This window comes from Numenius arquata, chromosome 9 (assembly GCF_964106895.1).
Source record: "Numenius arquata chromosome 9, bNumArq3.hap1.1, whole genome shotgun sequence".
Classification (NCBI taxonomy): Eukaryota; Metazoa; Chordata; class Aves; order Charadriiformes; family Scolopacidae; genus Numenius; species Numenius arquata.
The window spans coordinates 13,464,178-13,478,189 of NC_133584.1; the positions used below are offsets into that span (position 1 = coordinate 13,464,178).

At 48.3% G+C, this 14,012-nt stretch overlaps 1 protein-coding gene across 2 annotated transcripts in view; it reads left to right on the plus strand.

Moving 5' to 3' along the window:
* Positions 1-7,914: 7,914 nt before the first annotated feature.
* Positions 7,915-14,012, plus strand: part of CCDC50 (coiled-coil domain containing 50) — a 45,326-nt gene continuing 39,228 nt past the window's right edge. The window contains exon 1 of one of the 2 annotated variants that reach the window (XM_074153076.1): positions 7,915-8,090. In XM_074153076.1, coding sequence (XP_074009177.1) covers positions 8,042-8,090 — 49 coding nt within the window. In that variant the 5' untranslated portion in view covers positions 7,915-8,041. The remainder of the gene's footprint in view (positions 8,091-14,012) is intronic. The other variant, XM_074153075.1, reaches the window with a different exon arrangement.

A 14,012-nucleotide genomic window follows, 5' to 3' on the forward strand; every position in this document is an offset into this window, starting at 1 on the left:
TGGCTGCAGAAAGGAATTAAAATAATGTGCACATAAGCCAGGAGAGCAGCCCCCGTCACGGCTCCCTGCGAGGAGGGAGTGCATAATGAGGGGGGAGATGTAGTTATAAAATGAGATTCCCTGTTCCTTAGGGGACTGTTAAAACCAGTCAATATTTATTAAGCTTTTAGTCTGACTCATGCAATTTGTTCCCCCTTCTACGTGCTTGTCTTTTGGACTCAGCTGTTGCTTGGTCTGTTACTGCCATAAAATTAGATGCTATGGTTTAACTATATCCTTGCTTAAAGAAAGAAAAAGGAAAGGCCCAAGGGAGAGTGTAAAGCAGTTCAGGTAGTCACCTCACTGCAAGCAACGAAGGGAGCACACAAAAGCATCACTAGCTCCCATCAGATGGGCATTGCACTAAAGAGAAGCAGTTCCTCATGGTTAAGGCAGCAGAGGGCAAGAGGTGCAGCTGGGCTGCCTGCCTGGCTTTCACATCCACTTTGGGGGCTGTCAGAAAACCACTCAGCTTCTTGGAGAATAAGCCAGCTCTAAAGTATCCTGGAGTGAGGGGCTGAAAGTGTAATTCAGAGATGTGAAAGCATGGAATGTGGGAGGAGGCAGCCCATGGAGAGAAAGGAGGGAGCAGAGGCAGTCGTACCATTCTCACCTCTGCCTCTTAAATCTTGAGCTGGAACACCCATTCCTATTGAGTGGGGTTACTTGGCTGAAGTTTCTGGTGAGGAGATGAAGGCAGTATAGAAACCTTTTCTGCTTTGAAATGTGCTGTAACCTGCTGGTCTCAAAGTAATTTCCAGTGATGCTCCTGAACGGTAAATATTGGTGTGGCTGTGTAGGGACTAATCTGACCCCTGTGCCAGGACAGCATCGTGAAGAGGCGTGATCTGGAATGACCTGTTTATACCATCAGATTTACCCTGAGCTTGATCCCTCTCTGTTCTGACTCACCTTCTGCAAGCCCTGAGTCCGTCCTGGATGATGAGTGTGAGCAGTGTCCCTGCACTTGGCAGGGACACCGAGTACTGAGTAAGTGATGCTGTGAGGTGTCTTTGCAAGAGCAACATCACCCTACAGAAGCTAGTCCCCCAGTAAAGGCAGTGGAAGTAGGAAGGCTGAGAGTCATTTGGAGCAGGAGCCTGTCTGGTTTTCTGGAGAACCTCTGCCCTCTCCAACATTTACAGGACATTAGAGAACAGCTACTTAGGGGAATGGTAACTGAGGTAATAAAACAGTACATAGCCAACAGAGGTGAATCCTAGAGCTGGGACCTGCCCTCCACAAATGTGGTTACAAGCCCATCACGCTGCAAATAGTTGCAGAACTTGGCTCATTCTTTCTAGAGAATGGATATCAGTGGTCATTATCACTTATCCTGTGAGCACACAGAGCCAGGAAGATCTGAAGTGGTGGTCTGGCATATGGCTTTTGATGGAACTTGCCACTATCTAGATGGAGAGGGCAGATGAAGAAAACCAAGCATAAGATGTGTTATCTCTACTGAGTAGCCGCAGGCTGTGCTAGGCTGCCTGAGTGTGTCCCCAATGAGCTGACACATCTTCCCAGTGGAGTGGAGACCCTAGCTTGGCTACCAAAAAGCCATTAGTGCTTGTTAGTGTGGCACTTGGATGGGTTAATTAGCCTGGTTTCTGGGTGAAATTGCCGAGGTAGCATGCTGAGGCAGCTATGCTGGTTTTAGAGTAGCTTCTGTAGAGCTAGGCACAGAGCTTCTAGAGAGCTTCTGTAGATCTCCACAGGGTACTGCCTGCCTGCACAGAGTTGTCTTCTGAAAGCCCTAGTTCCCCAGCGCTTCCAAGGCTGCTGTCAGGAAGCACTATGTCTTCCAGGCCATGCTGCAGCCACCATTTGCTGGCTGCTGTACAGGCTGATGTGGACTTCGCAGCTCCCAGTGTAAACGCAGAGGAATGGGCTGCCTTTTGATTTTTCTTGTTGCAGATGTTGGGCGGAAGATGCTCAATGCTACTTGCATCAAGGACCTCTGCAAGGGTCCTTTGGCGTGGTCAGCAACCATTGTATGGGAATGAGTGTGTGCATCCATCTGTCTCTGAATGCTTCCCCTAAATTTTACACACTTCCTTCTACTTCAGTCAGCCACTCTCAGTAAGTCTGAACTGAATGTAGCTTGTACATGTACTACTTTGGGTAACGTGGCTGTATAGACAAGGCTGGGTGATTTCCTGCTAAAAATGCTGGTTGGGGCACTTTTAGGGTTGTGGAGGTCAACGCTGCCTGCTAACAGTGCCAACTTTCATCCTATTGTTCCCCTTTCTTCTTCTTTGTCCTCTCAGTTCTCATCACCTGGCCTTTTGGTTTATCTACAAATGTTATCCATTTTATTGAAAACTCTCGCTACAGGTCATCCGAGGGATGGCTTAGAGGGTACACAGACCTGGTTTGTTTTGGGGAAACTTGCACAGACAAGCATAATCCTTGCATTTCTGAGAGCCTGTCTTCTTACCTAGCTTTTCATTTGCACCCAGGGCTGCTGAGACTCTGATAGTTTCTGCACATGCAAAATAGTGTTTTGTTGAGTGAACACCAATGCTTTGTGGATGTAAGTTTGCATATAAAAAATAATGACTAGAAATGAGGGATCCAACAGAGACTGTAGAACATATCCATCCTTCAGCTTTTGGCCTGCTTGCCACCCTGCAGCTTGCTAAACAAGGCTGGCAGAAGTGATAACACAGGATTATTTTTTTTTTTTTTTTTAACCAGAAAAGGATGGGCAGGTAGAAATCAAAAGATGCGGGTTTTAGGTAGACTTAGTAATTTTTCAGAGTGGAATGGGGTAAACTCACTGCTAGGTGAGAACTGCACTGATTTCAGCCCCCCACCAAACTGCCTCTAACAACATCAATGTGCTGAAATTTCATCCAGGCAATAGTGACTGTGAATAGCTGAGAGCGGACCAAGGTGCTTCACCACTACCTGCTACTTTTAGTAGGGTTCTTATGCCTCCATTGTGCAGGCTTGCAGGCAGCTTTCTGTGGAGCACTAAGTGAATAACAAATATCTGTTCTGAGGGTTTTTGGTCTTCTGACCTGTAAGGAAAGATGCACAGTGGATAAGGGAAGAGGAAAGTGGCAAATTTTTAGCGTTGCTTCTCACTTTCAGTGGAAAAAGAGATTTTTTTGGAAGGCATTTGGTCTCTTTTGCTGATGTGAAACTTTACATGGTTTCACTTGCAGATAAAAACATCACCAAAACTACAACCCCTGCAAATGTATATGTAAAATTGTGGGTAGAGATGCTGAGCTAATTTGCACCTTGCAGTTTCCAGGGTAGCCCGTACAAACATCTGATCTGTGCATGTAACCGAGTTGTGAGCAGCATCATACCTGACTTCAGATTACATGGGTTCTCTCTCCTACTTGAAAGTCAACAAAAGCCCTTGTTCTGTAAATGCACAGCTCATGATTTTCCTAGTGCCTCTCATTATGTTACATGTAAGCACAAGTTCAGTTTCCTCTTTGTTCATTCTTTGCAGTCACCCCATTCATTACTCCTGTGTGCTTTATAATACCTCAGTCCTTGCAGGCTCCTGCTCTCCTTGTGTTTCAGGGAGCCTGAATTCCCACAGGTACCATTCAGCTACCTACGGAAATTGCACACCTGCTTCTTGGTGCTCCTTGCCAATGCTGTAAGGTTTGCTTCCTCTCATTGGCCCCTTTTGGCACAGGACTTCAAACCTCTCTTAAAGAGCAACTTGGCTTAAAAATGTGGGGAGGTTAATGACTGAACTGGGTCAAAGAGGAGAAAAACAAAAGCGTGTGTCCCCAGCTCAGGTGAGAAGGAAGGTCAGTCCCCTGGCATCAGTCACCACTGACCCACAGGTTTTGGACTTGGGTTTGTGTGGCACTTGATATCATGAGACACCTAGAACTACTTTTTCCATCCCTTTGCATTGACCATTAACTGATGCGCACATTCCTGCCTGTAGGGTCATTATCCTCTGTGTCTATTCCCACAGCAGGATCATCAGTTGGAAGTTAGCCTTGCCATCATTAAGGAAACTTTAACAAAGACTGTGCTGTTAAGAGTGAACATCTTGATGAGGCCTAATTTATTTCACAGTTGTTGTTATCCTGTTGACCTGAAATGACAGCAGGACACTTGGAGTGGTGCCCAGTTTATTTAAGAAGGAAGAACAAAATTGTCTCTCCCTGTCTGCAGGAAATGCTTAGCAGCATAAGGCACTGCTAGCTCCTGCTCCCAATGCTCTGCCTGGCAGCTCCTGCCCCAAAAGCTCATTGTGGCTTTTTTCTGAGGGCCAGGCCAGATTGTGTTGCTTTTATCTATTTTTAACAGTTCCAGCCTCTGCTTTGCACATCCCCTCAGGAATGTTTTCAGTGCTGTGAGAGGTGGGAAAGGGGTGTGTAGTGCACCAGGGTGACAATCTGAGTATACCCCAGGAGTGACATGTTTGGGTGCAGGATTAGATGCCTGGGTGCAGGCAGGGAAAGTGCCCAGTCCTGGGGCTCCCTGGCGTTTAAGACTTATCTGGTGGCACAGTCCCAGCTGCACTCCCATAACTGATACCCTGCCCAAAGCTGTCTTCAGGAACACACTCCTCACTGATCATGGTGTGCCTGGTACATGGGGTCTGCCATGGAGAGTGGCTGCTGGAAAGCACATAGCCAAAGAGGACACACAGTGAAAGGACAAGGGTCCAGGGTCACCGGTTGCAGCAAGGGGAAGTCCATCTGGGTATAAGGAGAAAAATCACAAGGAGCAAAGAACAGAACAGGAGCTCAGAGATGGTGTGTGCGCTTCAGCTCAAGTTCTGCATCAGCTTCCCGGTTGCTTTTATTTGGGTTTTGCCCAGTTGGTTTTATTAAAGATTGAAATATCTTATCTTAAATAAAAGAAAGTGGTTAATCTTCCCAGCTTTGTTTGGATTTATCTATCCACTGCAACATGTACCATTTGTCAAGCTAGATCCTGTACAATTTGCACAGGAAAAGCTGATGTCAGTCTAGCAGAACAAACAAATTCTGCTGCTTCTAGGCAAAAAGCATGGCTTTTAGATAGAGTTGGGAGGGTGATTTGAGATCCACCACAATGAGGATCCCTTTGGGAGTATAGGATGTGATGCTGCTGCAGTGCTAGCATTACATCAGTAACTTGTTCCCTGGATTCTGTTTAATTCCCTCTCATCCTCAGTCTCCCTGCAGTCGTCTTAGTGTTTTGGGTTTTTTTAGCTGCCTCTGCAACCTTCTATAATCTTCACGTGATCAATGCCATCTTCCAATCTCAGAGATTTAATCTGAATACATCCCTCAAAAATCGAGAGGGAAGTCTAGTATCAAGAATGCAAAGAAAATACTTTGGTGTGTAGGATCCTGCCTTAGGGAACAGTGTTGACAAATGCTTTTTGCTGTTTTTACTCATGTTACTCCTCTCAGGAGCCTGTTCCAGCCTTTCTCTGCTCTGACAGAGATGTTCCCCTCATTTCCAGCACCAAGAAAAGAATGTCACTTGCGCTTCCTGCCTGAAGTTTTCTTGGGTCCTGGCAGAGCTCACTATCCAACTGATATCACTGAGCTTCAGCAGATCGTGCAAGAATAAATATATTTGCATGATTAAGGGAGCCACAAGAAGGCACGTAATTTGTGTAGTAGAAACCTGAACCCAGGAACTACTCTGCTGTGACTCTGAGCATCAGGTAATAGATCCTGCTTTAGTGAAGCTACACATAGCGAGGCACACAGCTCTTTCTTAACAGCAGCCAAAATCACATCAATACAACATGGTATCTCTTGAGTGCAGTGGAGATTATGACTAATTTATGTTGCTGGTTTTGACCCTAGCCAGACAACTTAATATGATTCAAATTCATTACTGAAGACCAGAGCAAAGAGCTGTGTGCATTAATACACACAATTACTGGGATGGACATCTTAAAAGTTGTGTTCTTAAATGTAGGGTTCCTGACCCTTTCTGACCTAGTTGTCTCTGTTGCATTAAAGCTATAAGTGTATAAATGTGAATACTTCAGGCTTTCAGATTCTACTTTGTATTCAATACCTTATACTGAGAAAAGGGCAGGAGAAAACCATATTCCAGTTTTGGAAAGCTGTGACCTATGTCAGGTCAGTATGTTCTGCGCCACTTCTCTTGTATCTTCCTGGTTGCTTGGCCTCTTCTTCCATCCTCACTTTTGACCAATAATAAGTGCTTGTTCAGCAATCAAAAACCTTGATTAGTAAAGGGTGAGGGATGTCCAGAGGGATATACTGACTTCAGGAAAGCTCAAATTTAGGAGAAACTGGAAATGGGTTTTTAGACTCTTCCTAGCTGTAACCACTGGGATTATTTGTGGGCAGTCCAGTTTTTATGCTGGAGTGAATGGCAAGGGAATTAGAGGGAGGAGCTGGGCAGAGCTGGGACTGCGACAGGAGATAATCTGTATGAGCTGCCCCTTGGGGGGACAAAACCCTGTGACTAATCCCCATCTGTATGATCATGGGGAGTACCTGTGTAGCTGGGGTCATCCTGTGTACTACTCACCTCAGTAAAAGGGTACAACGGCCTTCTAGGCAGGCAGCTCAACAGCTCTCAGCATGTGTTAGCACACAGGAGAGGGGTGTTAGATGTGTGTAAGTGAGAAGGGATCATAAATACAGGCAACTTGGGGACTCTTTCTGTGGAAATGGCTGTGTGGTTGAAGGAAAGGTAAAGGCAGTTATGGTTATGCACAGTTTAAAGACAAAGCGTATGCATACCTCAGCGGGGATGATGAAGCATGATTTGAAAGGGGCAGGATTAAGGACAGACAGTTCCTGAGTTTCAGAGAACAGGACTGGAAAATTCTGGAATAGCATGTGGCTAACACTCTGGAAATCACTTCTTTTTCACAGTCAGTTTCTTTAAAGTTTTTACTTTTAATAAAATTGAGATGTAATTCCCTTAGCTGTTTTTTTTTCTGAGATCTGACATCCCACTGTGTTTAGGTCTGAGCTCCCGTCCCAGTTGCCCAGGGCACAGAGCTCCTCAGAACCTGTAGGAGAGGGGGAGCAGGAGATGGGCTCTGTCCCCCTTTCACCCCCCTTTTTACCCACCAGTGGCACAAGGACCATGGGGCATTAGAATCAAAGCATTTCAAAGGTGGCAATACTGACTTTATCCACTGCTTGCATGCTCCTGAGATAGATGCTTATTTATGATCAAAACACTAAACAGTCAACATGAGTGACTGGCTGCCCAAAGAAGCTCAGACATCCCTAAACTCCAAATCCTCTTCCTCTTATCTCCTCCCCTTTACCCAGAGGACATCATCTCATGCTGTTTCTTTGCTGCTGGAAAACAAAGGTGGACCAAAGCTGTAAGTCCTACCGACATCTGCCAAAGGCTGGCTCTAACCCGTAAGCGGCAGAGTGCTACTGGGGTTCAAGGGCCTTCTAAGGTGCTCCTTGGCCAGAAATCTTTTGTCTGCATCCTCAACACGTGCCCATTCCAACAGACAAACTCGTCACACCTCCCCTTGCTTCCCCCCCTCGAAGGACAAGGTGCACTGTGCTGTGGCTGTGACAATTGGCTCCTTTGAGGCTCAGCCTGGGCACGGCGGGATACGTGAAGGCGCTGGGGCGGGATGGCTTTTGGGATGGGGAAGAAGGAGCAGGGGCACTGGGATCCGGCTCGGGGAAGCCGACTTCTCCGGGCGCTTTGAAAAGTAGGGGCACTAGGGGCTTCTCTGCCCCCCAAAGTGAAATTAACAATAAACAAACACGCCCGAAGCCTCCCCGCCCCTCCGAGCTCCTGAGTCCCACTGGAGAAGGGGAAAGGCGGCGAGGGGAAAAACCCGGGACCCCCCCGCCCACCTCCGTGGGGGGGTGGAGAGCGGCCGCCCCGCCCCGCCGCTTTCTGTCCCCTCTCCCGCGCCGTACGGCCGGGCGCGCGCCGGCTCCATCCGCTGGCAACTTTGTGGCGCGGGCGGCGGTGCCGCCGCGGTTCTGCCCTCAGCTGAGGCGGGTCGGGGGGCGAGGGAGGGTCGACCCCCGCCCGGGCCCAGCCCGCCATGGCCGGCATCGGCATCGACCACTCCAAGCTGCCCGGAGTCAAAGAAGGTAGCGGTCACCCCCCCGGGAGGGGCGGAGGGGGGGGGGAGCGGAGCCCGGCCCCGGGCGTGGGGAGCCGGACGGGACGGGGCGGTGCGGGGTGTGTGTGTGCGGGGTGTGTGTGTGCGGGGAGGGGTGTGTGGGAATTGGGGGAAGGAAGGGAAGAAACTCTTCTTTTTAAAAAATAATTACACCTCCGGGGTGTGCCGGAGCCCTCCCTGCTTCCCCCTGCCTTGTCCCCGGCTGTGCGGGTCGGAGGGAGGGCAGGGAAGGCCGGCGGGGAAGCAGCAGCCTTAGCTTGGCCGCCAGCCGCGGCCGCCCCTCCGAGCCCGACTGAGGGCTCGACTCCCCGGGGCTGGGGGCGGCGGGGAAGCGCCGGTTCTCCCCGGGAGAAGGCGAGGAGCGGCGCTGGGGGAGGGGGACAGCCCTTTGTCTGCGCCGGGGCCGCTCCTGGCGCTTCTGCTCCGCTCCCGGCTGGGAGGGCCGGGGTGGGCTCCCACGGGAGATAAGCCCTGCTGTGAAATAGCCCGGGGACCCTCCGGGCTACTGACATGCAGTTGCGGCTCGGCTGGGTTTGGAGGCTCCGCTCGGGGCACTGAAAAATGGGAGCGGAACTGTGAATATCCACAAATGTGATTTGAGGGGGACTGGGGATGTTGAGGTGCCGGGTGAAAAATACTTGAGCCTGTGGGGGTTTTTGTGAGGACTTTGCCCTGTGCTGAGCCTCCTCCACCCTGCAGAATCCCTGGGCACCCCAAGAGTGCAGGGGAAGGATGTGCTGTTCGCTTTCTGCAAAATCCCTGTGCCCCCCAAAAGTGCAGGTGAAGCAGCTCTGCTCACTTTCTGGGTGTCCAGCTGTGGTGCATGCCTATGGCCGCCAGTTTAGCCCGTGCTCAGTACACGGAGTCACCTTCAGTTGGACCAGACTGGCCTCGGCTTCCCTCTGAGCAGAGAGTGTTTGCCTCACGTGTGTGCCTTTAAGCTTAGTTAAAGCTGCCCTGAAGCTGCTTTGGGTTTGAAAAGCTTTGTACGAGGTAGAGTCTCTTCTTTCTGACATTGATATAAATCTGTAGAAGCTCTGTCAAAATCCAGTTATTTTAGATGTATGCTGTAAAGAATGAGAATACTGCATGGCTGTCGAAATGCAACTAAAATTCCTTAAACTTGTTTTCCTTGCCACTGGCCATTAATTTTTCTTTTTTAAAATTTCAATTCTTGCAAAATAGCAAGCATGAATTTGATGATTCAGCTAGGCAAGAGTAGAAGGCATATGTCCATGCAGGGAGCTGGAGGTTCCTTTTGACCTCTTGTCATCCTTTAATGTTTCACTTCTTATTGCTACTGCAAGAAAAGTAATATCCATGTGCTGAAGTTTTAGGGGTTAATGTTGGTCCCACTAAGTCATTAGCAAAATTGTTATGGGTCATTTTAGTGTGGCCGAGATCTTGTCCTTAGAGTCTATCCAGACATGGTTACTTAAGAAAATTAATCCAATTAACCTTTCCAATGGGTTGATTAACGTGAATTAAATCCCTGTGTAGATGCTCTTATTCGGAATTTAAGTAGCCTTGATTTGATTTAATTTGATTTGTTTTTAAAGTAAACTAACTGGACTGAGTTAAAATCACTTACATGCTGAATGAAAGTATGTTTATGGGGTTCTAATGAAGCTCAACCAGCCCTTGGTAAATTTGCACCTATGGTTAGCGTGGATTAAGTTTCAACAGTGTCCTGGTACGACGCTCTGCTGTTACCTGATAGTGATTGGATTAAACCAGCGTCCCAGGGCAGCTCCAATGTGCAAAGTACATGAGGCCTGAGCCACGTTCTGCAAAGCCTCTGGCATGTTTCACACTTTTAATTTGGTGACATCATTTGCTTTTGTTGTGCTAAGTGTTGAAACTGAGCAATGCTTTGAATTACATCTTTTCATGCTGGGTGTTAGTGCCAACCAAGGAAAGAAATGCATTGCATTCCATACCTAGGGAAATATTTATTGTTCCTGATACAGAAATCACTGTTGATCCTTCTGGAGAAACATTCCCTTTCTCCATATCGGGTAAAGGTCAGTTTAGTCATTCATTAACAATGAAGAACATTGTTTTGGTTTGAGTACTTTGTTCTTCACCAGCTCTCCCTCGGGAGAGGAGGTGCTGTGTCCAGGTATTCCCTGGCCACAGCAAGCTGGGACTGCTGCGAGACAGCATCATCCTCCTCTTCTGGTGTGGTCTCAAAAACTCTACTACAAGTGAGGTCATTTCTGGGCAATTGATGGCAATAAAAATCCGATAACCATAGCTAGGTGCTGCAGGAAGTCTTGCTTCTTGTGTTTACTTTCTTTTTTATCTTTAAAAGCTGAAGGCCTGATACAGATGGCGTTTTGCCGATGAAAACTGCTTCAGCCAGTCCAGTTTATTTGTGGGCAGGAGTTTACTGGTGTAAAATACACCCTCAAAGCACTCTTTCCCTAGTATAAACTAGACCTTGGTGCTGCAGCCTGGTGTTACAGAGCCATTTTTCTATGGGCAGTAAAGTGAATGTTCTGACCGCTGTGGTCAGTAAAGCTCTTGTAAGTTATTTGCTGAAGGTTTTGGTGTTAGTTGCAATCTGTGGGCAGAGTTTCTCTCCCTGTATTTCTATTCACCTCTCAAGTGTCTGTGACATTTTCTCTTCTCACAAAGCAGCTTGTGCTGTGTGCTCTTTTGACCCGCCCCAGGGGATTGTTCGGCTCTGTGTGTAGATCTTTTTTACTTGAGGTCTCATTTGTGAGCCTTTTGGGAACAAAAGCATCCTGGAAATATTATTTTAATTAGTTACTTACAAAGCAAATAAAAGAAATGGGCTTGGGCTCTGCTTGATTTCTAACCATTTGTCTCTCATCTCTTGTGATCTGATGCATTTTTTTATCAGCTAAAATTGGGAAGGGCTACACCCTCTCCCTGGCTGCCTGTTTTAAATGAGCTCTTTGGTGCAGCTCCCCATGCCGTCTCCAAGTGCTGGGTATTGCCTCTTGGACCTGGGAGCATCCCTGTCTGCATGCAGGTGGGCAGAGCTGCACGGGGCGCGTTCCTGGGGAGGTATTTTGGAGCTGTGCAGACCTTGTTGCGTTCTGGAGGATGTACCTGTGGATCCTTCTGCTGTCGCTGCCTTTGCCAAAGGGTTGAGGTCTGTGGCAGTGGCTTTGCAAAGGGGATGCCTTTCTGCTACCACTGAGGCTCAGTCCCTCGCCCAGTGCAGACTCTGAGAGCCATCAGTTGTTAGCAGCAGCAGGTAGAACGCAGGCATGGGCTTCCTTGCCAGGGACTCCTGATCTTCGTGCCTGTCTGAATCCTCTGTGAGGAAGGAAAAGGGGGGGAAGAGGGGCCCGCTATTGCTCTTTGGAATAGTGGAAAATTGCAGTGACTTAACTGTTTTTATTTAATCTTATTTTTAGTAATACTATGAAAATGTGTGAGGGCAGTACATCTGTGCCAGTCATTGGAACCAGCCCTGCCATGCTGCCGTCTCTTGAGCTCCGGTCTTGACAAAGGCTGATTGTGCCACTCGTGCTTGGAGGGCACAGCAACAATGCTTGCACTATGGTTTCTACTCTTCATTAAGCATCTGATTTGACTTTCTGAAGCTCGTGAACTGTACATTCAAATGCTGCTAGTTGTAGTCTGCTACCAGAGAGGCCAGTTTCCCACACGTGGTAGCAAAAGATACATATCTGACTGTGGCCTTGGGGAAACAGGAAGGGCTTGAGTCTTTATTTTCTGTCTTGGCAAGGTGTTCTTTGGGGAGGCAGCCTGGCTGGCTCTCTTTTGCTATAAATTGAATAAAAGTTTGCTGTAAGCATCAGTCTTCCTCTTCCTCCCAACTACAGCACCTTCCCTCTGACCTCTGCAGCTTAATGTGACCTTTGCTGACACTCCTGCAATAAAAACCTCCTGGCTGCTGACTCTCCAAGGGGCAGGGGAAGGGGATCAGCTCTGAGCTGCACTATCTCAGACTCTCCTGGAACAGACTGACTGATGTTATCTGCTTACTTCAGGGCTTTTAGTGCCTGTGTGTGCTCAGCAACACGATGGTGGAGGAGAGGAACTTGCTGTCTGTCAAAGGTGGAAGCGGGTTCAGAATGTGTTGATGGCTGGCACGGTGTCTGGTGAGGAGGGATTCTGCTTTGGAATTTTTCAGGGACTGGTGTTGATGGATGAGATGTCAGCTGTACTCATGTGAAGGAAGGGTTGGCCTTTAACTGGATTAATATAATGAGGGCAACAATGTTGAGAGCAGCCGAGGGTCAGCCCGGTCACTGTGAAGCCACCTGCACCATGCCCTTTGGCTCCGACTGAGATTTTTCCTTGCAGTGTGATGTGCAGTGTCATGGTTTTCTGCTTTGTGAGTTCCTTGGAGAAGGGCTCTGAAAAATGCAGGCAAGCTGGATGGCTTGGGGGCAGTGAGGAGGTAGAGGGTGATGGGACATAGACGCAGGCTTTTCTTTCTAGGTCACTGGTTCATGTCCAGCTCTTCTGAGTAATAGGAGGTCTGTTTTTCCAGCATGCATGAATTCAGTAGCTGAGGCTGTGGTACTCATTTCACTTCTGGTTAAAGCTGGGTGAAAGTTTTATTATGCATTCAGTTGTTCTGGGTCTGCAGCGCTTGGCAGAGGAGATGGGCAGGATTAGCATATTTCATGCTCTTGGCTCCAAAACGCAACTGAGCAAGCAGGTCTGCCTCCTCCCATCCCTTAAATCCTTAGCACTGTCCTCTGAGCTGCCCTGGAGGTTGTACCGAGGCAAAAAGATTGCTCAAAAAGCAGTCTTTGGCAGAGAAGAGCTTCCAGGCTCATGCTGATGCCTTCTGCAGAGAAATTTCCGTAGTTACTGACAAGTTTTTGGGCTGGGATAAGAGGGGGCATAGTCTGTTTTGCCCAGATTCCTTGAAGGGGGGGGAGGGCATCCCCCATTTGTGACACTAGGACACTGGCCATCACCCATCGCTGCTCTCCAAGTAATGATCCCAGCTGAGGGCTGTGTTGCAGACAGCATTGTGTTTGCTGTGACCACGGGCTGCTGTTTACCCTTTGATTTCGTGTGGCCGTGAGCAATGTGAGAGGGTTTGCATGTGCCAGGTGGGAGCTGGAGCTGGTGGCTGCAAGGAGCAGGGGAGTCCAGTTGTGCGCTCTCTGGGCACAAGGAAAACCCCGCTTGAAGAAAACTTCTCTGTTTTGCTGGAATAAGCTTTCTTTTTCTTCCTCCGAGACATCCACTTCACACGAATGTGGTGATTTATAGGATGAAGCGACATATTCCCTCCCTACTTCCTCATCCCCCTCCCAGAGTGTCCCCAGCTGGCTGGCATCCCCCTTGTTTACTACCGCTCCTCTGCATCGTGCTGGTTTGAAGGCTGAAGGACTGAGGAAGGAGGCTGGTCTGTGGGTAAAACTGCCTTAAAACTCTAGAAGCTTAGGTCCAGTTTCTGGTGTGGCACTCACTGCTGGCTTGTCCTTTCGTCTTTCTCTGAAAAGGTGATAAAGATTATTTTTCGTTCTGCTGCGGGTGGCTTGAACTGCAGGGAGCAAAAGGCATTTTCTGGGCATTTCCCCTGGGAAAGCAGGACTGCTTTCTCCCCTGAGGTAGTGGTGTGTTGGGAATGTTCCATGTTCACCTTACAGTGCTGGCTTCTCCACAGGACACGAGGGGACCTTGTAGAAGTCTCTTGACACTTCATCTGGACTTCCTTTTTAAAACAGAAATTGGAGCTACTGTTTTCTTTCTCAGTACATGAGAAGATACCACACAGCTTGTTGAGTGATTGCTGTACAGCCTTGGCACTGTATGGCAGCTGGGAGAGACACTTAGCAGGGCTGGAAAGAGAGATCCCACAGAGATCCATAATCAAGGACAACTGAAATCATGAAGGAAGCCATGGTTAAACTAGGCTTTCATC